The 25,676-nt window shown below is 46.8% G+C and overlaps 1 protein-coding gene across 2 annotated transcripts in view; it reads left to right on the forward strand.

Moving 5' to 3' along the window:
* The first annotated feature begins 3,811 nt into the window (after positions 1-3,811).
* The window catches only part of LOC144797839 (P2R1A-PPP2R2A-interacting phosphatase regulator 1-like), a 93,485-nt gene continuing 71,620 nt past the window's right edge, over positions 3,812-25,676 (forward strand). For both annotated transcript variants that reach the window (XM_078668646.1, XM_078668645.1), the window contains exon 1: positions 3,812-4,043. In XM_078668646.1, coding sequence (XP_078524772.1) covers positions 3,952-4,043 — 92 coding nt within the window. In that variant the 5' untranslated portion in view covers positions 3,812-3,951. The remainder of the gene's footprint in view (positions 4,044-25,676) is intronic.

Consider the following 25,676-nt stretch of genomic DNA (forward strand, 5'->3'; position numbering starts at 1 on the left):
GCATCGCTCCGGAAAACCAACAAAGCGTAGGTTGTTTCTACGTGCGCGACCTTCAGCATCTTCCACTCGGGTCGCAAGGTTCTTTTGGACGTGTTCCATCGCAGCCATTTTGCGTTTCAGGGTCCCCACATCATCCTCCACCACCGAGATCCTCGACTCCGTCTCTGTAATCCGTTCCACGGCATTTCGCAGATCTTGTCGCAGCAGGGTCACGTCTGCGCCCACTGCACCAATCTTTGCGTCCAGCATATCCCTGGACTGGGTGATCGCCGCCATGAGCGCCGCATTATCTGGCCCTGTTCCTCCGCCACCACCGGGCGCTCCAGACCCTCCACTGGGCCCTGTAAACTTGTCTATGGGCCCCTGTTTGGACGGGCCGCCACCTCCCCTGGTCATAACTGCGTGGAGCTGTAGGGCCACAGTATCAGATGGATCTACAGATGGGGCGGGGGAGGTCCTCCACCGATGAGTGGGTCCGTCCGTGGACCCGCAACCCCCGGAGATGAATCAGCCCCCAGCCAGGTCCGGGCAGCGCCAATGGGTCAATGTAGATCGGTCACCAGGCCGCTTCCTTCTCTCCCTCCCTTCTGGTCACTCCGTGGGTCACTCAGCGGACCGCCTCGGATCCCGCAGGTCCCGCAGGTCTTCGGGCGCCCTAACTGCCCCACTGCCGGCCGTGCCAACGACGACCCAGGGGAGGATCAATGTAGCCTGCAGGCTGCCTCAAGTAGGTTCTCCACCTCAAGTCATGATATGGCCAAGGGGTTCGCTCCAGAAAGCAGCCCAGCGGCGCCACCCACAGCTGGCCGCCGTCTCCACCGTCACGGAGGCACCTAGACACCTCCTGTTGTCAGCGTCGGCCCTGTCTGCAGCCGGCCCTGGGAGAGCGCGAAAATCTAGGCCCCGGCTTACCGGCAGTGATGTAGGCCTCCGCTCTTCCCAGGCCCTCCAAACGTGTCTCAAATGTGCAGCGAGTCAGGTCGGCACCCAGCCACAGCACCCTGGGGCCACCGCCGCCCAGGGCCAGCCCACCAGCCGAGTAGTCCGCCGGCTCGGTCAGACCTCCACAGCCGCTCCAAAATTGAGGCCCCGGCCTCGGCGGCAAAGACCAGGCCGCACGTCTCTGCCGGCGGCGCAGCCCCGCCGGATCGTCCAGGGAAGCCGCTTGTGGAGCCGGAGGATCCCCAACGCTGCTGCCAGCACTCGCCCCGCTAAGATCTGGCGGAATGGGCTTAGGGGCCAGAATAAATAGACGGATAATGTTCGGGCCGGCGGGAGCTCTGTTAGGCTGCGACCGCCATCTTCGCCCGTCAAGCCACGCCCCCTACTCCGTATTTTAATAGTCTTAACTTTACTGATTTCCTAAGGGACTCGGTACTTAACGAGAATTGGTATGCTGCCTTATTGACAAATGGATTTTGAGTATATTGAATTAACTTCTGTATGCATACATTTCTAACAATGAATCCTTTAAAGCTAAGACTTAAGTAAGTAAGTAAGTAAGTAAATATTTATTGCATATGGTTAGTTAAAACCTTTACAAAATTGAGTACAAAACAGTATACGAACTAGCCTTGGTTAAAATGCATTTACGCTCTTTAAAAAACAAGTTCTTTTTTAAAAACAGTATTACTTCGTCTGCGGCCTGAGCCTCACCTAACATATCAGTCCTTCGGACTGGGTCCGCACCATATTTTCAGCTTTCTGGATTAGGAGGCTCGCCTTCTGTAAGAATTTGGAGGCCCTACAGGCCGCTTGCAACTGGAAACTGTTCAGTGCTAGCATAACGGCAGGCCTGCATGTTCTGATTTGATAAGAACGAAATATTTGTAATAGGTAGTAACGTCTCAGGCTAGCCAATGATGGACAAATGCACAGAATGTGAGTCAGTGTTTCTTCCGAACGGCCACACAGTCTGCATAGCGATGTTTGCCATGTTTGCTTCCATGCTGGGGTCTGATCCTTTGTGGTGTAGGTGCCCAGACGTATGCGTAGGAGCATTTGTTGTGTGGACGGTGTTATATAGTTGACTAGGTATGGTTGTGGGGCACTTCTCTCATACGTGGCTAGCACCGTCCAACCATGTTTTTTCTTTGCGAGGGCGGCTTTGTCGACAATCCTGGATTTTAGTTTTGCTGTACTGTTGGCTATAAGACTTAAGAGTATGCTGTTCTTGTAGGACCAAATGTCAGTGGCGTAGCTAGACCGTTTGCCGCCCGGGCGGTCAGGGCGTTTGCCGCCCTACGACGGGCGCAGGTGGGAGCGGGCGGGTGGAGACTGTCCCTCAGTTAGCCACCACGCGGCCACAGGTAAGAGAGAGGTTGGGGGGTTTGTTCTGCCGCTCCCAAAACGTGCGCTCCCTTTGCTACACCACTGAACGATGTCCACAATTCTGATAACTTTGAATTGTAACCTTTAACTACTTAAATTGAAACTGGTCCAGCGGGGAGCACCACAGTATGTCTCAGGACTACACTGCTCCTGATCCATCACAGAACGAACAAATGAAAACATTAGATGGCATTTGCGCGGATAAGATCAGATTGAGGATATGAGGATAAAGCCCCAATTTGTCCGCTGGGGGACAGAAAGTTAGTTTTATGCCTTTAGAGGTAGGCCACCTCTCCCAGGCCGGAAGCCTGGGGGAGCTGGCCCCACCCCATTTTGTTTTTCATAAATGTAAATCTCCCTGGTGTCTAGTGGACTTCCTGCATCCCTCCCCATGGAGGGCAAATTATGTGCACTGATCAAAAGACATTCTGTGACAGGTGTAGTGAATTACAATATCGATTTGAAAAGGTGAAGATTGAACTAACCCGAAATAATTTAACTGGACGAATGAGCAAACTGGGCAGACACAAATTCTTAAAGTGAATGGAGAAAGTTTTTTTTATGGTACTGTGAAGGCAGAATACTGGCAGAACTCGCATCGTAAGTTGATGATTAATCAGAATTGTCATAGCTAAGGATTCTCTATCTTTAAGTGAAATCATATCCCATTTGGACACATGAGAAAAAGATTTATAAATTACTGTGATTCCTCCCACTGATTTAAAAGGGCAAATAGTATGATGAATAAAGTAATCTGAAAATACTCTGTATGAGTGACTACATTCTGCCCTTTCATAAGGAGCGCATCCGCACACACAATAGTTCCCTTGAGTGCCAGGGACCACTATGGCAACTTGGACCAAAAATATTTTTGATTTTTATGTTGTTGTTTTTTTAGATTGATAGGGGCACAGCAGCTTCCCCAACAATATTTATTTGCAAAAATCATGTTAAAACAAAACAAGACTTTACAAAGCCAAGAGGACACCAGACACCATCAGACCTATTGGCATGAAAAACAAACACTGTCCTATTGTGAAGCGCTCTAACACCTTCGGGTAAAGTCCGCGCTATATAAAAACGCATAAATAAATAAACATTCATTCTAGTAGAGAGAGAAAAAGTGGGATTTTTTTTTTAAACAGGATTAATGTATTTCCTCCATTGACTTCTATTGAACCAAAGGCAATTTCAGGCGTGTTACAGCCAAAACAAAGCCATTTTAAACGTATAAAATCGATCGTGAGTTTCCCGCCCGAATCGGGGGTATTGGTATGTATGTATGTGAGAAAACAAAAATAATGTGTCCATCGCCAGCCAGACCTAACGGCTTTTGCCAATGCCTGTTTGTGTACTTCAAGCTGATATTTGTGCGCAGGCGCGGCCCTGCAACCCTTCCCTTCAAACACCGCATGTGCCGTACCACTGTGTTTTTTAACAGCACATGCGCAGTTTGTTACTGGTACTAGGTACCTGGACGCATGCGCAGTGTTATTGTACTAGCTGGTAGGTGGCGCTGTATCCAGCTCTCCATGCGATGTTTGAGCCCTCACAGCCTCTCTCCGCAGGCTTCGGAGAAGCCCGCGCCCGGCCCGCACTGACCCCCTCCCGGGCCGCGCCATGGAGCGCATGGAGGTGGAGCAGTGCGCAGGCGCGGGGGGCGGGGTGCCTCTGCGCAGGTCCAACAGCGCCCCCATGATCACCAGCCTAAGGTGAGGACTCTAGAGTAATGAGGGGCGAGCTGCGCGAGAGAAGTCTAGACTTCCTAACTCGGGCTGTTCTGAGTAAAGGACCATAGAGAGGACGTGACTAGAATCACAGTTCAGAATCCCTAGTCTGAGTGATGTGGCGATCATAGAGAGGAGTGGAGACTAGCTTGGAACACAGAACCATGCTGCATGGGCCCCAAATGGATATGGGAAAGACCCGAAAAGAGAAGCTTGAGCTACAGTGCCTTCTGACTACCAGCTTTGAGTTAGCACCATTGATTTGCAGACCAGCCCCTGCTTCATAATGTTATGCTGAATATCCCAAAGAGTCTTCTGAGTAAGGATAGATAAGTGTGGATTGCAGAGCTCTGTGATCTGCATCCCAAGGTGAGGCTCAAAGAGAGGAAGTGGGAGAGACAGATCTGAGCTAAAGAACTCCTTGGTCAGCACAGAGGCAGTGATCATAGAATCCACAGCTGGCAAGTGTCCATATGTGACGCCTATTTATTTTTAGCCATTGTATATAGTGCTGATATGGCCCGGAGGCATCAGAGTGCTTCACAATGAAGTCAGAACATATCAATAACAAATACTCCTGTACATTAAAAGTGAAGTGATTGCCAGTTTAGCCTCTTCCGGGAGGTAGGGCGCTTCACACATATTCATTCTTGGCAGGGCACATCATTGAAAATCAGACAGCACAGTACTATGTGAGGATCATGAATCTATAGTGCTGGTTGAGGTTGGTATGCGATTGGAGGGAGCGTGAGGCGGTAGGAGCGGTTTATGCTCGGTGTCGTTCTAAGCAAAGAATTCTTAGGTCTTTTTTTGAAGGAGACATGACCTAGTCAGGCGGAGGCGCGGCGGGAGCGAGTTCCAGATTATTGTGGTGCTTTCTGAGAAGGATTGGTTCATGTATCGCTCATGCTTGAGGGTGGGTGGTTCGAGGAGGAGCAATTGAGTGTTCCTTGAATGTTGGTCGGAGCCTGAGATTTTCAGTTTCTCATAGAGGTACAAGAGTAAAGAGGAATGAAGATGTTTATGAGTGGTGTAGACAGTTTTAAATTGAGCACTTGACTCTATGGTAAGCCACTAAAGGAAGCATTGAATGGGGTAAATGCAATAGAATTTTTTGTGACCTGTCAGGAAGTAGGTTGCTGGCCTGTTCTGAGTGGACCTAGGTGGGCTTAGGGAATGTCGGAAAGGATTGCAATTCCGTAGTCAAGTCTGGAGAGCCCAAGTGCCTGGACAACAGATTTAAGGTCTTGTGCAGGGATGAGATTCCTGATTTCCTTATCCATGGTGGAGATAATGGCTCTGGAGGTTAAGAAATCTGTTGAGGTTGAAACCAATAGATTTGGTATTCTGAATGATGGAGGGGTGACATTCAATTTCCGGGAGGAGATCTTCTAGACTTGGATCGAAGATCCTTCTTTGGAGAGATAAGACATTTTGCGTTCGCTGGGTTTAGTTTGGGGTGGTTGTTTGCCATCCAAGATCGAATTCTATTCAGAGAGTTGTATAGGCAGGAGAAGTCCACCAGGTACAAGACCTTCAGGTAGATTTGGGTGTCGTCGGTATATAGGTAGAGGAGGACTCCTGAGGATCGTGCAGAGGAGTTCGAGGTAGAGGTTGGGGAGAGAATTTAACCTTGGGGCATCCCTTGTTGCAGGCTGACAGGATCTGAGACCCCATTCCCAATGTTTACAATTTGGGAGCGTTTTTTAAATATGAGGTGAAGAACTAAAGGACAACACTATTAAATACCCATTCAATACTTAATGGTGTCTAAAAAATACACATGGTTGACTGTCAAACGCAGCAGAGAGGTAGAGGAGTCAAGGAGGCAGGAGTTACCAGTGTCAAGGATGCAGAGTGCATCGTCCACAATCTGCAGAATTGCAGTCTTGCTACTGTGGCCCTGATAGAATCCAGATTGGAGGGAGTCAAGGAGGTTGTTGTCCTGGATGCGGGATGACAGTTGGGAGGCTACGCAACTTTGTCTAGGAGAGGCAGGGTGGATACTGGGTGGAACTTGTTAACCCCTTCCGTGCTTCGGACGGCCCCAGGCTATCCGACTTCACAGTGGGTGTGTACGTAGGACGGCCAGGGTCCGTCCAAACCCCGCCCACTCATTAATTCGCCCGCACCGTGGGGGAATTTGCGCAGCGGGCAAGGGGTTAAAGTCATAAGGGTCCAGTGTTTTTTTCTCTCCAGGAGAGGAGATATTTCATCCCTTTTTAAACTCCCTGGGAACCTGTTCTGATGCAGTAATGAGCTAATCAAGAGTGTCCAGATGGGAGGAAGCAGTTTAGTTAGGGATTTGCAGAGCCCGGGGTGGTGTTGCATAGATGGATAGAGAAGAGTTAGAAGTAGATTGGCCTCAGATTGGGGAGAAAGAGGAAGGACAATGACTGCAGTGCCTTGCAAAGCAGCATCTACTCGATTATGTTGTCGAGTATGACCAGAAGGGAGATGTTAACGTTTACGACTTTTTTGTTGAAGAACATTCCAAAGTTATTGAATAAGATCACAGATGCCTTAGATGAGGGGTTGGAGGGAGGGTTTTTGGCTTGCTTAATTACCTCAGATAGTTGGTTGTTGGCAGTATCCAGGGATGCTCTTGTATGTGATGCCTTGGCTTTAAAAATGTGGCCTTTGTAGTTTCATCTCGCAGCACAAAGTTTTGTTTAAGTTAATGATAAGAGAACAGGTAGCCATTATTTCTCCAACTGGCGTTCAGTCAGTGGAACTGTTCTAGCTCGCTTCTTTTTGGGCCATAGCTTCCAGGTCAGTATGTATAATGTGTGACCCCAAACATATTTGGTGTACAGCGACTTGAGCATCTATCACTGTAGTTGGAAAAGCAACACCACCATCTTCAGAATGTAAATTACCTGACGGTGCTATACATGAACTGGTCTACTGGGGTGCTTTGTCTTTAGCACAGTAAGGAGTGTTGGGATAGGAGGAAACCAGTGATTTTGTATGTTGAGAGGGAACCGGGATCCAAGGTAATCTCTACGAATTGGCCCATCTGTGTCTCAATGCTGTATGCCAGCAGCAGCTGTTGCATATTCTGCTTGCTCGTTTGGTCCTGTATAGAGCTCATTTTCCTTTCCTGCACATCAGTCCTGAGAGATGGAATGTAACAGCAAACAACCTGAGTTGGGCGCACTGAGAAAGAGAATATAGAATAATGTGGTCAGCAATCTGTGGTTACAGCATAGAAAGACAAGCATTGACATAGCCAATAGGTCTCGCCTTTGGGACCTTATAAGTATTTAGTTATGCAGCATAATATCCTTACTGCAGCAACATTAACTGTTGCATTTGCATGGATAAACACTTATAAGGTCCCAAAGGCGAGACCTATTTGCTATGCCAATGCTTGTTAGTATATTTCCCTGCTTTAGCAGGTCTTCGGAATCACTACTATGGCGGTTGCGTTGCTACTACCTCACCGCATACATAGAAAAGTCTGCTGGCTACTAGCATCCATACCTTTGCCTCAGGACTCCTTATGGCTCTCCACCTCGACATTCACTTGTCAATAACGAGGTAAGCATCTGAGGCGGACCTCTGCGTGTACTGAAGACGGCCAGCAGCCTGTGCCTGGTTGCAACTTTAGGAGTCCCTCAGTCCATTGTCACCGATTAAGGGGTCGTGTCTATTGCCCGCAAGTTACTGAACTCAACCTGCCTGCTCAATTTCTGCGTTCATCGCTATCCGGAGAAGAAGCTCGCCATTTTAGATTGAGGGTGAGGGGTATGTACGCCCCATGGCCTATCCTAGAACTTGCCTTAGGAACTAAAACAAGGGTACAATTCTTGATGGGCCTCTTCTGTATGGAACTCTGCAAATATAGACTCAGCTCATAACTAATATGAAAAGGTGGGCGAGTGAGTGAGTGAGTGAAGGGATGGCTGGATGGATTAGTGAAAGGGTGAATGTATGAATGAAAGGGTGAATGGATGGGTAAAAGTGAAAGGATGGATGAGTGAAAGGGTGGATGAGTGATAGGGTCAATGGATGGATTCATGAGTGGATGAGTAGAAGGGTGGATGGAAGGAAGGATGGCTAAGTGAAAGGGTCAATGGAGAGAGAAAGGGAGGATGGATGACTGAAAAGGTGAATGGGTGGAAGGATGAGTGACTGAGTGGATGGATGAATAAGTGAAAGGATGGCTGGATGGGTAAAACGGTAAATGGATGAGTTGATGGATGGGTGGAAGACTGGATGGATGAGTGTATGGATGGATAGGGTGAAAGTGTGGATGGATGGATGAGTGAAAGTGTGGATGGAGGGAAGTATGGAAGGAAGGAGACATGATGTATAGTGTTGCAAATGGATGAATATGTTTGGATATAGATGGGATTACTTATATACTATAGTGCGACCCCCTCTGATGTGTCTGTAAAACATAACTTTTGTCCCGAAGTTTTGTCCTGAATTTTGACCTCCTGTCCTGAATTTTTGTCCTGAATTTTGACCCTTTGTTCTGAATTTTTACACTCACCGTCCTGAATTTGCACCCATGCCAGTTGGTCACCCTAAGGGACACTGGCACCTGAAGTCCCACTTAACTATGAAAGCACAGGGATGAGGGCACCGCACTGCCCGCTGAGGGCCACCCTAAGAAGGGCAGTCATAGGCAATATCTGTGACAGAGTATTATATCGAGCACCCTGCTATACAAGGGTGCTTCCATCATCAACTGGTCCCCACCGGGCCCTCCTGCAGAATGCGGCCAGACCCCCACATCTTACACAAATCCATAGGCAGGAAGCAGGAGGGGGGGTGCTCCCCTGCACTGCAGAGAGGAGCTGTCAGGGCAGTAGTGGGCCTGCAGTAAGGCCGCGAGGGTACCGCACCATGGTCCCTGCAGGCCCCACAGCGGTGCTAGGGTAGATGCGCTGTAAGGCGCAACCTCCAGTGCCGAGTGCCACGGTCTCGGCGGAGAGCAGCAGGCGCTGCCTGTCACTGTGTATTCCGAGCCACAGTGGACTGTGAGTGCAGTGCAAAGTGTTTGCTGCTAAATGCCGATCAAACGCACAAGGAAGTGCACTGAAAATCAATTTGTTCACTGTAGATCGCAGCGCACACTGCAATGTTCTGCTTATACTGCAGTTGGCCGTGCAGCAGTTAGTGCAAGAACATATGTTCCCACAGATTCCAGTGTGCAGTACTGAGGGCAGTAAGCAGAGACCAGTCAGTGCAGCACTCATTGTTCAGGGTAGATTGCAGTAGAGCCTACAATGCAGCGGTTAGCGCAGAGCCCAGTGACGACTGTAGAGCGCAGCACGCCTTGAAGATCTTAGAGGTTGAGGAGAGTGCACAAGCGCACGCAGACACAGTGCAGAGAGACCTGGAAAGTGCAGAGTGCAGCGACTTATAGAGTGTTCATTGGCATGATCCAGCCCACTTCAGGTGTCACTCTTCCGGAGGATGGCAGGGGTTTAAAGGTGTCTCTGATCAGCTTCACTTGAACCCAGCAGCCAGAGGGCGATGAACAGTAAGGTTGGTCCCGCTGCATGGCCTGCGTTTTGTGTGCTGGAGGACGCTGCCCTTGGCAGCAGGGTACTCCCAGGAGCACACTTGGAATTTTCCTGACTTCTTTCACCAGGGGTGTAAATGGGAAAGGTGGTCTCCGTTGTCCCTTCTTATGCTGCAATTGCATTCTAGATCTTATTAGTTATCTTAGCACTTCACATCTAAGCTTCTGTTACACTTATATCACCACACTGACAAATATATATTACAAGTGTATCAATCAATACATTTTCTCACAGCAATATTATGGAACACATACTAGTAATGTTTTGATTTTAAATTCACCATTTTAATACTTTTATAAAATTGTAATTGTATATAACTTTAGTATGTTTATTTACTATATTATGGTGCGTTTCTTGATTTTACTTTTAAAAGCATTTTTTTCTAATTTAAGATGGTCGGTGCACACCGAAACACGGCCAGGGCTGTGAGAGCCACAACAGGCAGGAGGAGACCACTGATCAGTTAAAGGGGGTAGTGGGTGCAGCGAGTGGACATCTCTAGCGACTAGCACTGCATTACAGCGAAGAAGGCCACGCAGCTCAGAGGGATAGACAGCAAGGGAGAGAGGGGCACAGGTGAGGGCAGAAGAAAGCGTAGTAAGACCACGGCACTTTTAAGGGAGATGTGGAAGCTAGCAGCACGGCAGGAACCAAGCCCCACATCGCATGGTCACCATGATTGCAGTCCTTGGCTTCGCTGTTCTAAATCAGTGCCTTCAGGTGAGCCTCCATCGAGGCAACAAGCACCCGCGTGACTGCAACTCCAAGAACTCCGTGGGCTGCCAAAATGAAAAACTAGTGTTGGGCGCAGCTCTGTTCCTGGTAGCGAGCGTGGGGAAGCCCTCGTGGCTGGGACCAATCCCAGCGTGGCTGGGCAGTGATGTCTGGGGAATCCCTCGAGGCTGGACCAATACCAGCGTGGCGAAGTGATGACGTTTTCGGAATCTGCGCACTGCAACACTAGGCGCGAGAGCACGCGCGCGCCACACCGAGACATACCCGTAGGGTAACCGCAACCAATAGGCCATGGGCAATGCACCTGCCTTTGCCCAATTGCGTGCTGTCTTTGTAAAAAATACGCACGCACAGGCCAATAGCCAGGGACAAAACAAAAAGCACACGCAGGAGCGTGTGCGAGCCTCTGGAGTGATTTCTCAAAGCCCTTACATAAAGTTTTACCAGAACAGCGTAAGCGCTGCTACAGGCTCGACCTAAAAAAACATGATGGCATGCATTGCAGCATTCTAGCCCCAGTCTGAAAGAGAGGACAATTGAGAGGAGGGCTGGATAAGTCTCAGGTACTGAATTCCGTGATAGCCGGCCTCTGTTGTGGATCGTCTCGGATTACATTTAGTTACTAACCTCAGTTAAGAACTATAGAGCGGAGGCCAAACTAGCGTGAGCCAAACCCATCATGTCCATGCTGCAAGTCAGTAGGGCACCTTGTATCCGTTTCTGACATTCCTTTTTGCAAAACATCAGATGTGTCAGGTTAGTTGATGCAAGCAAAGACTCCACAGTGCAGGACTCAGCTATTTGTTAAAAGAAAGCCAACAACTGTATAGATGGTTTCCTCCTGACTTGGAGTGATATAGCAACTCTACTATGCTCACTATTCGGAAGCAAGAACAATGGAGAAAAATATAGACACCTGGACTGCTGGGCTGTTTGATATCCAGCTGAGTGTATGGCCTTGAGAAAAGGATGAGAATGCCTCAAGTACAGAACTCTGTGCGTTGTAGTTGATAATAGGATCATCGAAATTTTTCCTGGGCTGGTTTACAGAATTTTATGGTAACCAGTTTGAGGTATGGATCTAGGAGCGAATGCTATACTTTTGAGTACAGAAACCCAATCTGAGGCAATCTCCATAAAGAAGAGGGCAGACCAGCCAGATCTGGCCCTCCGGAAAGAAGGTAACCTGTTGTGTTTTAGGAAATTATTAAAAACTTTTTTATTTAGGGAAACTCTAGACTCATTTTAAATCGCAGACGGTGCTGCCTTATGGATGTATATAAAGGCTGTTTTGTTCTTTGGTCATGAGCGCCTTGAGACCTGCCGGTGAGTTGGCGCTATAGAAACCGAAAATAACAATAACAATCTACAGACCTATGGTCACTAGTCACAGGGAAGGACCACAGAAGGGTCGATACCCTGGGCTAGAAACCTGTAGGGAGAGTGATCAAAGATAAGGTGCACAGAGAAAAGGATAGGCCTAAACTGGAAAACTCCACTATTCCACCCAGGGTATACAATATAGATCAGACTGAACTATAGAATTCTCTTGTCATCAGTTTGAAGTAAGGAGTGCAAAGGAAGAAGATGCACAGCTTTACTACTTCATTTTGTGACCCATCCCCTGTGTTTACCCCAGGCTAAAGTAAGCCAATAGAGAGGAATGGGACAGACAAGCCTTGACTACATCACATTTATAACACGTTTTAAGTAAGGCCCTTAGGAAGGGCTGAGGACGTCCATGACTACCAACTTGTGTGATCCTCTCCCAGACTGGACTACAGAATATTATCACCAGCCAAGGAAGGGCCATAGTTTGGGTGTCGGCTTTTTCTCCAGGCCCTGGGGTTTATATGAAGCAGTGGACAGATTCAGTGATGTGACTGTGTTTCTCACCGGGTACTGAATTGCCTGTCAAGGTTAGTCACTACTCTCAACGTTTCCTTGACTCTTGAGTGGTAGCTCTGGTTGAGCACTCCAAACCTACTGAAAGAAATTGATGAGAAGGTTGGGTTCAGATGGAACATAACACAAGCAAATGACCGTTAATAAATGTCACTGTCCAGCCAGAGGTATTCTTGAATACTTGGTTCAAAATATCACCACGTTATAATGCATTGCAGCAATTAAAACTAAAAGTCAACATTACAAAACACTTCCTGAAACACAATTCCCGAATAGAGTTTATACAGTATAACATAAACAGAATTGCAGCTACTGCCTATATTTTGTACGTGCCAGCATTACCCGTAAACACTCAGGTGTTTTTGGGGAGTCGTTATTCCTTTTCCAAATATCCTATAGTAGAAGCAGATATGCATTGAATAGGTGAGCACCAGAAAGGTGTAGTACAACAGCCTTTGGACGCCTAGTAAGGACTCCAACACAGCTCACTTTGTTTTCTTGCTGCTGTGGGTATTTGGATGAAATGTCTAAAAGAGCCCAATAAACAAGGATTTAAAAAGCTTTTTTTTTTTAACATAATTGGGAATTTTGGGGCTATGTCTGCAGAGTGTTTTCATGTCACGTACGCTGAAGCTTCCCTTTGCTCGGGGTTTCCGATAGGAGCTTCTCTGATAAAGAAATTGGACAGTATATCACAGCTGCACTCTATCTGCAGTTTCTGTAGAGCCCATGGGGTGGTGGAACCTCGCAATTAGATCTAGAGATATCAGGTAGTCTTCCCAGAACAGTATTCCATAAGTAGCAGGTAACAGGTTCTATAGTGCCATTGAGGTCTCTGTATCCCGAAAGCCTCATGATCAGTGATACAGAGAAATTCTTAGATGGCAACATCTCAAAAACTATTTACCACAGTTGGAAAAATATTTCGCCCCAGGGTCCCTACCTGCTGTGTTCACTTTTTGGTCAACATATGGGAGTGCTAGGAGCTACACAACCCTTCTCTTCTCAATATGTTACCAACACTGCTGTCTGCTGGTTCCAACAATGTTCATTCTCCTTCGTCTACTTGGTATTCTGTCGAAACACACATGGTACATGAGTGCTAAATATAGAAATGGTCAGACCTAGTACCAATTAAAGGACCTGGATGTCAGGCTGTTGAAGGGAGTCCCAGTTGTCTCCGTATCTTTTCAAACGCATATCGGCGGAGATCGGGGTTTGGTCTTGGCTCTTGATCAAGGTCTTTTTATACAATCACCCCACTGAGATAGGCAAAGCGGCACAGAAATGCATGAGAACTCTTTTATGATCAAGACTATCAAAGGCGGAGTTGAGGAACACTTAGTATTTTTTCTTGAACACAAACTCTATAAAAAAATTATGAATACTAGCGAACTTTGAAAAACCTTGTTAAAGAAATAATTAAAGTTTGTATTGAACGAAATCCCATCCAAAGCAACAACAGAAGAATTGTTCATACATTCTGATGGAAGCTCTGAGAAAACCTTAAGCCATTCTGCTGGGAAGTCCAATTGGTGTTCTGGACTCAGTCGTTTACAGATTTTAGGATTTTGTAGAGTGCTGGGTCACTACACCTCTGCTCCTTGAAGTTCTATTTATAGTTGATGAAAATGGTGAAACTTTTAAAACAAAAACCCATATCCTTTAAAAATGAGGAGACACTGATGGCTTCTGCACATAAAAAATGTATCTTAATGGCAGGTGCCCTAGGACTTTCCAGTCCAAAGCTTGAATTAAGGATTGTATGAGCGGTGGGCTAGATAAGGCAGAAATGTGGAACTGTGCGGTTGCCACCTGGAAGTGTGGGTGATAGAGAAGATTGTATGCCAGTTCTGGTGATACAGTCACATGGGTATATATTTTACAGCCCCTGTGCATTTTAGGATTTTTCAGATGACTGGAATTCATCCTATCTCGCTGTCATCCACTTTCCATATGGTTCACGGTGTGACCTGAGTAGTAAGTGTTCTTAGTGTGTGTAATACAGCCACAACATCCAAATTGTGCTGGTAAGTATCCTTTAAAATGTTTATTCAACTAACATTATTTCAGTGCCACAATGTGACACAATGGAGTTTTGGCCTCTGGGCATTTGTGATGTCTTTCTTTGCCAAGAGAGCTTTCGTTCATACATTAAGACAGACTTGGTGTGAGACGTTCTGCTGAATCCCATTCATTGCGTCTCTCCTTTAACCAGCATTTCAGCATAACCTTGTTCTTTGGAGTTTGTTGATGACATTGTTCTCTTCTATATGATTTGAACGCCCTTTGCAACCCTCATCCTGCTGCAACTTGATCTTGCCAGTCCCTCAATTGGCATTTTCATACCTAGACGTTGTATAATGCAATACGGCTTCAAGGTGGAATGAGGTGTTTGAACTAAAAGCACTCTTCTCCCCTAACAACTTGTCCTTATTTGGGTTTAGCGAGTGAAAGTTAACTTGGCTTTGTAGTGAAAGTTCGTGCAAATCATGTGACATCTAGGCGTGCCCTCATTTCCCTGGCAAAGTGGTGCTGGAGGATACAACCACAACCTTTATAGAAGGTATTGCAAGCACCCGGAGCAGTAGTTGGATGATTTGTTCAGTTTGAGTTGGAAATCCTGTTCAGTTCTTCTAGAAACGATTCCAGGCCTTTCCCAAGAAAAAGGACTACTTCCAAAAACCTCTTTCTTGAAAAATTGATTTCCTACTGTAGCTAAGTCTGAGGAAAGAACACCTCTTGATAACTGCTCTGTAACTAGGATCATGCCTGACTTTCTGGGTGGGACATACCGTTTTGTTTTATGATTATTCAATGGTATTCTTGAACTGCACATTCTATGAGCAAAAATGTCTTTGGGATTAGCCTCCAGGAGGATACACTCGGGCATAGGCTAAGCATGGAAGACCGATTTGGGGTGAAAGTAATTCAGAAATTGGAGGAAGACGGAGTGATGGGCAGCAGGGGCTATTTAAAGACAAGGCATGCCACTCCTAATGACCAAAAGAGGAATCTAGAGTGGCAATGAGATATGGTGCATAGTCTTGTGAAATGAGAGCACCTGCTTGGCCTTTAGAATCCAGGGACCTGGATGTCTTTTCTGCTGATGGCAGTCAAAGGGAATTGAAGAATGGCAGTGAGAGTATCAATGGCTGTTTGAGAGGGCCTGCGCCTTTCAGAGATAAACTAGGAAATAAGTGCTCATGATCCGGTATCAAAGAGAAAGGAATTGAAAATGACCAGCTGGAACATCCTACAATCTTATGGAGAGAAAGAGATAAGCCTGGTCCTAATAGTGAGAGACCATAGAAATTGGATACCTACATTCTCATACCCTTCTACTTACTTTGCAACCCCCTTTCTTTGTACTGTCTCTCTGCTTGTTGCTTCTCTCACATTTTCTCAGTTGTTTAATTGCCTTTGGCCCAGCACCCACCCGAAAATGTCAGCTTAGTGGATCAATGGGTTTGAGAGGGCTGCTTGCAAGTTATTTACCACTGCGCTTCCCTAAAGGCCCAGGGGCCTTTGGTCGGGGGAGGTGTTGGGGCTTGTTCGCCATGGACCCTAAAGAGCTTAAATAATTCTTTAGAATGGACCCAGCACTTATTTCTGACCTCACCCTGACTAGGCCCATTAGTCCGCAGGGTCTTGGCTCACCAATGATAAGCCCACTAGGGATGAGGATCATGTCAAAATGGAGTCGGATGGTGGTAGGGACCATGCCCAGGTTGCGTGGCTGCTCCCACACTACTTTCCAATGCAAGGTGACTTGGAGCCAGGCTCTTCTGGCCCTTCAACAAGAAGCTGCAGCCAGCTGCAGCTTCCATTGGATGACGAGAAGGCTGCAGAGAGATAAAGAAGCCTAAAAGCTTGGGCCTTTTGAGTGGGGATAAACTAGTGGAGTACTTTAGCTAAATAGGCATATGCCCCCCATTTAAGATACAAACAGCCCCACCGCAGAGGCATCCAGGAAGAGAGGTAGCAAAGTGAATTCAGGCAATGCAGGTACTTGTGAAAATAAGAAAGTTCTTGGACATCGAAATCAGTTGCACATTGCCCAAGAAGCAAACTGGATTGCTTTATCCATTAAGGCAGTAGTACTGTCACCTGTGCTTGCACATGAATGTCTCCTGCGCCCCTAGTGAGCTTTGCTACTATGATGCAGAAGTCCAGTGCAGCAGCTCTCTGTTATGTATTCATGGAAAGGATTTCTTGTGGTGCATAGGAAATAGACATCACCGAAGCAACTGGCTGTACTCTGCACATTTTATTGATAGTGCTGCATTGGATGGAACCCATTGAAGCGCTGATCACTCAAAAAGAAAGGACCGAATTGAATCCTTGGACTAAACCAGAAAGGATTAAGGAAGAAGTTGTAATGGAATGAGCTAATTGTTTTAGAGTTCTGATCACAGAGCAAAATGAGGAGTCCTTGTGGATACTGCTGGTGTGGTCTGAGGTTCCTGCAACACACTCTAGATCTTGTATTGATGGTGGTTCACTCTGCTGGCTATAATCAGGTCAGAATCAGGACACAAGTTAAATGACAATGGTTCTGCGGTTAGACAAGCAGAAACCAACTATGGCTCAGGATTTGGGTCACATTCACAACTTCATTAACAGGCCATTGACGAGAATAGTGGGAAACAGCCAAGATTTGGCTCAGACAATATTGACGTTTGGAAGATGTGGTCTTAGAAGTATCATGTAATATGGAAATCACTAGTTAGAAGATGTGAATAAGGTAATCTAAAAACTTTGGTGATTCCGTTCCAAGGAGTTAGTAAAGTTGTTACTAACTGGCGAACCAGGTCAATACTGAATGAAGGTCAGGCACGATGCTTGGAGACTGCTGAAGAAATAAGAAAGCACTAAACCAATGTGACAGCCTGGAGATCTACTGACCAGCACTCAAATCTGATTAAATAGCTGCTTAGTTCGTAGTGGACTTTCCTTCATGCTCCTGCTGTGTTTCTTTCACTGAGGTTCTAAAGAGATTCCACTGCTTTGCATGTGCATGTGATGACCAATTTTTGTATTCGGCCAGGAGGACAGCCATTCAGTCCTTGTAAATTCTTCAATTTGTCGAAGGTCTGTGGCTCTGTGGAAAAGTTACAACCTTCTCTGAACATAGAGCATGAGCCATGGCACGTTACCACAATGGCAAAAACAATGCAGAAGTGTCATATGGAGGTAAAATTTGTTAAATCTTGATTTTCTTTGCTATTCAAGCTCTTGTCTCTGGGATAAATGTGGTGTTACCGTAGTTGGAGTTTTTTCCTTCTCGGCTTCAGGCGCGAACAGCAGAACGCTGATTAACAAGACCAGATGGCCACTCCAGCCTTCCAGGAAGTGTGGCCAATTTGCTCTCGCAACTCTTCTGATGGTTCCACTTCTGAGAGTAAACAGTTTTGGTTGTGTTGGCAGCTAGCCAGCCTTTCTAATGGATCAGGAGTTAGAGACCCACCTCACTTATCATAAAGCACATAACAGCCAGTTCTTTTCCCAACAGAGAAAATATATAATTTCTTTCAGAAGTCTATGCAAGTTGATGTGAAGAACAATACATTGAAAACTGAAAGCTTGTGGTGATCTTTACATTGTAGAATGATGGGTTATATTATAATTTGTGTAGACCAAATCTTTTTCCACAGTGACGTATTTACTCTCGATGCTTGGTATGAACTGAAGAGGTGTGGTGTATTTTCCTATTAAAATTCATAAAACCTTGATCCCTCTTCTATTTGTAAACTGGAGTTCGCATTAATAACTCGATTTAGATACTTTCAGAAACCTGACTGTGACCAGCTTCTCAACAGTGTTACACCCAATGGACTTCCCAGGGTTTTCACTCATCAGAATCCAGCCCCTGTAGTGCAAGTGCTTTGGACCTCGCGCCGAGAGATTGCAGTATCTACACACAGTGTTCATATTTTACCCAGATTACCAATTGTGAGATAATCTCTCTGTCATGGTCCTTGCAGTTCAATTCAATTTGTAATCTTTATTCGGTTCTTAAAAAGACACCATAAAAGCACAAATACAAAGTACACACAAAATATTTAAAACAAGAATAATTTTCCATTAAAAAGTTATACATGTTAAGATTATTTGACACTATAAAAAGACCAGGGGATCATGAATTTAAAAGTTCAAGGGGACGAGAATTGTTAGGGGCCAGTTTCTCTAGTGTTCCTTAGTCGTATTGCCATCCGAATAAAATTTATGGTGCAAAAGAGGGTATAAGCATCCTCCGCTTCCTGTAAGAACCTCAGGGCCAATCTTGCATGTTTAAACTTTAAGTCTTTCAGAATCCCCACTAAAAACTTGCGTCTTGGGACGGTATAAAATGGGCACAGTAAGACAAAGTGAAGGGTATCCTGCGGAGACCTGTGGTCGCAGCCGCAGGTACCCTTCTCCTCCACTGTGTGAGTGAACCCAGCTGGGACCGCAAAGAGGTGATGAAGCATGTTAAATCTGAAGCGGGTCATAACATAGCGATCCTGGGCGTTATACATGACCCTTAGATAAGGTTCCATGCCGTGCTTCACTGTGAGTTCATTATAAGAGAGATTAGTGGGTTTATGGTTTTCTTTTTCTGCCCTTGACAACTTAAGCTGTGCCGGAAAGAGTTTTTTCACAAGGGCCTTGCTCTCGGATGTTAGAGAGTCTGGGGATGTAAAAAAATTAATACAATCAATCTCTGCTAATGATTTCTTGACGTATTTCAGCCAGGGGATAATTTGACCTTTGTCTCTTTTGAGGCAGTCCGATATAATTTGTCTTGTTAGGGTCGCCTCTGGGTTAGTCCATATTTTGACCCATGCCAGGAGAGGTTTAATTTTGATCCTGTCTTCTATGAAGGTTTCTCCCACTTCTTCATGGATAATGTGGGCCGATACACTCTGGGGCACTTTCAAAATTCTTCTCAAGAATTTGTTTTCTTCTGTCTGGATCTGCTGTACTTTATTATCCAGAAAGCCCCACACTTCTGCCCCATAGGATACTTTCGCACAGCAAATTGACCTGTACAAGTTCAGTATTTGTTCTGGAGACCATTTTCCTAGTCTTTGCCCGTACCCCATGATGGCTCCTACTGAAGCTGCCAGTTTCATGGAATGCTTTTCTACCAGAGGTTTAAAGGTAAGGTGGTGATCAAATAGTACCCCCAGGTATGAAAAGGTCTTGACCTGGTCTATTTTGTGTGACCCAATGTGATAGGTGAAGTTCCCTTTTGTCAGTTGCCCTGATACCATAATATAGGATTTTTCCAGGTTTGTCGCCAGGTCCAATTTATCCATGAACGTGACGAACCCGTCAATCAGTTTTTGCAATCCTAAAGGGGTTCTGGCAAGCAAAACCGCGTCATCGGCGTAGAGTAGTACAGGCACAGCACGATGACCGATTTGGGGTGAGTCCACCTTAAGTTTGAGGAGGTCTTTTTCCAGCGAGTTAATGTAGATAGAAAAAAGAAAGGGCGCGAGGATACATCCCTGCCTTACTCCACTAGTGCAAGTGAAGGGGTCGGTCTTTTTTCCCTCTTGGTTGTATCTCACACTTGCGGTGGTATTCCGGTGGAGATTTTGCAGGGTGTCGACTAGTGGTTGATCCACTCCTAGTTCTAACAGCATGGACCAAAGCTTTCTTCTATTTACACGGTCGAAAGCCGCTGAAAGGTCCATGAACCCCATGTGAATGGACCCCTTCCCGGCGATGGTATATTTAGCTATCAGGAGATATAAGTTTAGGCATTGATCGGTGGTAGATCTGCCTTTCCTGAAGCCATATTGGATTTCCGAGAGGACTTGATGCTCCTCAGCCCAATCTTGCAGCCGCTGTAGAGTGACTCGCCCCAATACCTTTGCTGTCACATCGATTAAAGAAATGGGTCGGTAGCATTGGGGGTCATCGCGGTTCCCTTTTTTGTAGATGGGAACTATGGTGGCCGTTGACCAGGACTGAGGCAGACCTGCCACCACAGCCTCGTTTAATACCCTGGTAAGCAACGGTGCCCATAGATCGGGTCTACTTAGGAATAGGTCTGGTGGAATTCCGTCCGGGCCCGGTGCCTTGTTTTTACTGAGCCCTGCTATTCCCATTTCGACTTCTTTCAGGGAAAAGTCTAACTTGGCCGACTGAAAACCCCTAGGTGCATCCTCCAGAGTTAGGTGACTTGAGTGATTGTATAGGCTCTGAAAGTGGTTCTGCCATTGTTCCGGCAGAATGATGTTCATAATTTTTGGTGCCCCTTGGTCCTGGAAACATGGGGAATTAATCACTTTCCAGAAACTTGCGGAATCTTTCCTTTCCGCAGCGTCCCTTAAGTCTTCCCAGGCTTGATTTTGTAGGCTTTGCTTACGTCTCTTCAGAGCTTTATTATATTCAGCTCTGTTCTGTGCCACCGTGATCTTGTCCCTTGGTTTAGAGTGGAGGCTGTCCTTCAGTTTTTTAAGCGCCTTGGTGCAATTCGAATCAAACCAGCGGGGATTTGAGGACGTTTTATTAAGCCCAGTAGACTTTAGGGAGTTATGTACATGTTGCGCAATTTCTTCAAATGCCCTGACCACCGAAACGCCAACCACGCTTGGATCAAGGCATTTGTCTATTGCTTCTGAGGCCTCTGTTAGTAATTTTTTGTAAAATCTGTCCCCATCAATTTTGGCCCATTTGATTCTTCTTCCCTGATCCACTGGTTTTTCCATGATGTCAGGTCTCTTTGGGTGCAAGTTAAAATCAAAGCCTCCAATTGTGATAATGACCGGGTTGTGGTCACTAAAGCTGCTGGCCTCTATAAAAGTATTGCTGATGTTTCTTTTTAATATGGGAGAGACTAAAACAAAGTCAATGTAGGAGTGGCAACCTCTTCCTTTGTATGTTGGGGTTAGTTCCCCTTTTTTGCCCAGCACAACCAGGTCTAGAGTTTGAATCAGGTTATGCCTTTTCGTTAGCCTCTCTAAGTCCCATCCCTCTTTTGAGTGAATAAAGTGAGGGCCTTTCATTATGGTACATCTTGACCAGTCTTTGTTAAAGGGTTTTAGTTTGTCACAAAGGTGGCAGTTAAAATCTCCCATTAGTATTACGCTTGGGGGGTTTGGTGTCTTATTTAAAGAGTTCAAATTTCTTAGGCAGGCTTCCAGCTCGTTTACGGCTGTTCCCTTATCCGTCGTTCCAAGAGCATTGTACCAGTTGACTAAGAAGAAGGTTAGTCTTGGTGAGCCGAACCTTAGTACTTGGAGGTTATATGAGGCCCATTTAACATTGGACCAGGTACCCTTGATGTCTAGATTGACGTATATGACAAGTCCTCCGCTGGCTCTCCCCGAGGTTACTTTTTTAGCTGGGACAAGAAAACTTTTGTAGCCTTCCAGGCTGTAATCATTTAGTTCGGTAGCCCAGGTTTCTTGCAGGCATATGATTTGAAATTTGGTTATATAGCTGAGCCATTCCTGGGTTTCAAATTTGGCCGCTAATCCTGCAATGTTCCAGGATACAATTTGTAAGTTTTCTTGGGTCATTTCCTTTGGAGTTCCTTTTGGGTCTCCTGATGGGAGCATTGCATGTTTTCCCACTTCCGATGAGGTAACAGGACTGGGCTGTATACTGCCAGAAGCAGTTAATCTACTCTGTTTAGCAGTGGTCCTATATTTTGGGGGATTTATCCGCTCTCCTTTTCCCCCGCTCGGGTTCGTCGATTTGGTGCTGCCTCCATTACTGGGCGCGAATTCTGATCCCTTTCCTGCCCCCATTCTCTTTCCCGTTGTGAGTGTGCTTACCTCCTTCCGCCTTGCGATCATAGGGGGTTGTTTATCCCATCCATGTCAATCGACCTCTTCAAGTGTGCTGAACCTGTTCCAGTGTGCATGCTGCATTAAAAAGGAGTCATAATTTGGAACGACAAAGTTTGGCCTTTGCCATTGAGGTGGTCCATATTGAGAGCCCATATTGGGTATTCTAGTCGGTGGTGGTCTGTTACTCTGCCTGGGTCTTTGAAATGCGAAAGGATAAAAGTAGGATAGATGTACAGGATGAATTTGTGAGCGGGTATAGCTCGGCGGGGCATTACAGATAAAGTTGACTGCTGCCATATCCCTGAAGTTCACCGTGATTATGTCCCCTGCTATAGTCTTGGTGCCTTTGCCGATCCACTCCCCCCTTCTTACTGCAAGGATTTCCCCATGGATATTGGGGGGCAGTGGTCTGTGTATTTCTAACCACTGTGCACATTTGTTTTTTAGCTCTACTTGTGATTCCCGTTGGCCCTCCCTTAAAGGTGGGACTCCTGTTAAAACTACTACAAACGGTAAAGCTTCAGGCGGGAGGTTAATTGTCCTGAAGCGAGTTGCTGTTTTATGCTCTTTAATAGTTTTTAGGTCTCGCCTGTCGATGCGCATGCGCATCGAGCAAGGCGAGAGTATTGGGACTTATCCGCTCTTTATCCACACTGCAAGGAATCGTGGCGATTCCTTGCAGTGCCCGTGACTTTTAAGCTCAATGCGCATGCGCATTGAGCTTAAAAGCGCGTGCACGTCCGTCTTTGTTTACCCGCTCCGCCCCCTCCCCTTCCCGCCGTCTCGCATTTCCCCTGTCGCACTTCTCCTCCCCCCTCCCCTCTCTTCCCTCCGTCTTGTTTATTGTACCCGCTCCGCCCCCTCCCCTTCCCGCCGTGTCGCATTTCTCTTCCCCCCTCCCCTCTCTTCCCTCCGTCTTGTATGCCACTCGCAACGCTCCCTGTCTCACACAGATCCGACATTAGTTCATGTTAACTTTGTATGTGGTCATCGATTCTTTAGGATGTTAAAGTTCACAAACTGTTCTCCTGCTTGCAATTGACAATGTACATAACATGTACTGTATTGCGCAAAACACATCCTGCTGACAAATTAGTTAATCCCTAAGCTATAACACGCAATTCTCTGGACTACAAGTTTTTACCCGCTCCGCCCCCTCCCCTTCCCGCCGTCTCGCATTTCCCCTGTCGCACTTCTCCTCCCCCCTCCCCTCTCTTCCCTCCGTCTTGTTTATTGTACCCGCTCCGCCCCCTCCCCTTCCCGCCGTGTCGCATTTCTCCTCCCCCCTCCCCTCTCTTCCCTCCGTCTTGTATGCCACTCGCAACGCTCCCTGTTGCTGTCTCACACAGATCCGACATTAGTTCATGTTAACTTTGTATGTGGTCATCGATTCTTTAGGATGTTAAAGTTCACAAACTGTTCTCCTGCTTGCAATTGACAATGTACATAACATGTACTGTATTGCGCAAAACACATCCTGCTGACAAATTAGTTAATCCCTAAGCTATAACACGCAATTCTCTGGACTACAAGTTAATTTCAACAGGTATGCTCGAGAAAACCTCCAGTTCCAGGTTTTAAACTCAGCGCCATACACAGGTTAGAACGTGCATGCTAGCACGTTGGCCACGCCACGCAGTATTTAAACAGGACCTCACACGCGGCACTTCACGCATCACCAGCCACATCAAGAAGGAGATAGACCCTTGCAGCTCTGCTCGAAATTAAGTCTGCCCCACTTTTGCTCTCGCTAGACGGCAGAAATCACCATTTTAAACAAGACACCTTACCGGCACAAGTCCACGAAAGACCCGTATTAACAGCTCACGGTTTGTTTAACTGATTGCACCCAATGTTTATGAGGATAACAATTACCGTTGGTCCTCTCTTTAGACACTTCCTGAATCACGCTAGGTAAAAAGAACTCCGCCCGCGCCTACTATAATGACGCTTATTCTGCATGTTTATTGTTTTCAACGAGTGGCACATATGGCCGACCAACTGCATTATGAGCTACCTGAGACATTCTGATGTTAGGTTTTCCTATTCTTTATCCCCGCAGGTAATCGCTTTCGCTGCACTTAACCCCCACCCCCCCCATTTGCAGCAGCCCTACTGTCCTGTACCTGTACTCACAGTGCAAGCACCCAGTGCAGCCCAATCCAGACTTGCAGCAGCCGTACTGCCGCTGTACTCGTACTCACACTGAGATCAAGCAGTGCATCTTCTTAATCCCTACTTGCACAACTCCCTACTTTTTCATTACCAGGACACCAAGCAGTTGTCCAGCCTTGCAACCTGACCTGCAGCGCCCCCTTATGTCCCAGTACCGAAGCACACACACATACAGTCCCGTCACTACCCTAACTGTCGGACGCGTCCCAGCATCACTAGTTTGTGGCACTCACCCTAGACCCCCCGAAAACAGCAGCGCCGTGTCCCGCTGCTCGCATTCTTCCCTGACAGCACCGCGCATCTTGCCCGCCTTCGGCTCGAAGGAGATTATCCCCCACAGCTGCCCCGGAGCGTGGCGGGAGGAGGGGCAGGGACCAGATAGACTCGCCGCCTCCCTCCGTCCAATCGCATCGTCTGCAATCTGGTATCAATAATTTAATTTATAGGCACGATAAACGCTCCCAGCTCTGGCCGGTGGGGGGATTTGCTCAGCGTTTTTGCATCTGTCTAATTTGATGTGGTGTAATTGGTTATTTAGATCCGCTCACCCACACTCACCCTCACTCACCCTCACTCACCCTCAACCCCTCACCCTCACTCACCCTCACCCACACTCACCCTCACTCACCCTCAACGCCTCACCCTCACTCACCCTCAACCCCTCACTCACCCTCAACCCCTCACCCTCACTCACCCTCACTCACCCTCACTTACCCTCAACCCTTCACCCTCAACCCCTCACTCACCCTCACTCTCACTCACCCTCACTCACCCTCAACCCCTCAGCATCACCCTCACTCACCCTCACCCTCACTCACCCTCAACCCCTCACCTACCCTCACCCTCACCCTCAACCCCTCACCCTCACCCACCCTCAACACCTCACTCGCCCTCACCCTCACTCACCCTCAACACCTCACCCTCAACACCTCACCCTCAACCCCTCACCCTCACTCACCCTCACCCACCCTCACTCACCCTCAACCCCTCACCCTCACTCACCCTCACTCACCCTCAACCCCTCACCCTCACCCACCCTCAACCCCTCACCCTAACTCACACTCACCCTCACTCACCCTCACCCTCACTCACCCTCACTCACCCTCACCCTCACCCTCACTCACCCTCAACCCCTCACCCTCACACAGTGCAATAGGTCTCGGAGCATTTGAGTTAGAGCTTTTAGAAATGTTTATGGCTTTTTTTTTTTATTCTTTAGCATTGGCTACAGGAAACAAAAATGCTAAAGATTTACAAAAAAAAACCAAAAACAATCCTAAAAGCACTAACTCTAATGCTGCGAGACCTATTGCATTTCCAATGCTTGTTGTAGAAGGGGTCGCATTGGTCTTCGGGTTCGCTTTGGGGGTTTGAGCTGTGTTTCCTTCCAAAGTTTGAGGGGGTCCAGGGGGTGGTTTATTATTTTCAGTGATTGTTTGTTTTTTATTTTTACTTGTATTCGGTGTGGTAGC

The sequence above is a fragment of the Lissotriton helveticus genome, chromosome 12, assembly GCF_964261635.1.
Source record: "Lissotriton helveticus chromosome 12, aLisHel1.1, whole genome shotgun sequence".
Classification (NCBI taxonomy): domain Eukaryota; kingdom Metazoa; phylum Chordata; class Amphibia; order Caudata; family Salamandridae; genus Lissotriton; species Lissotriton helveticus.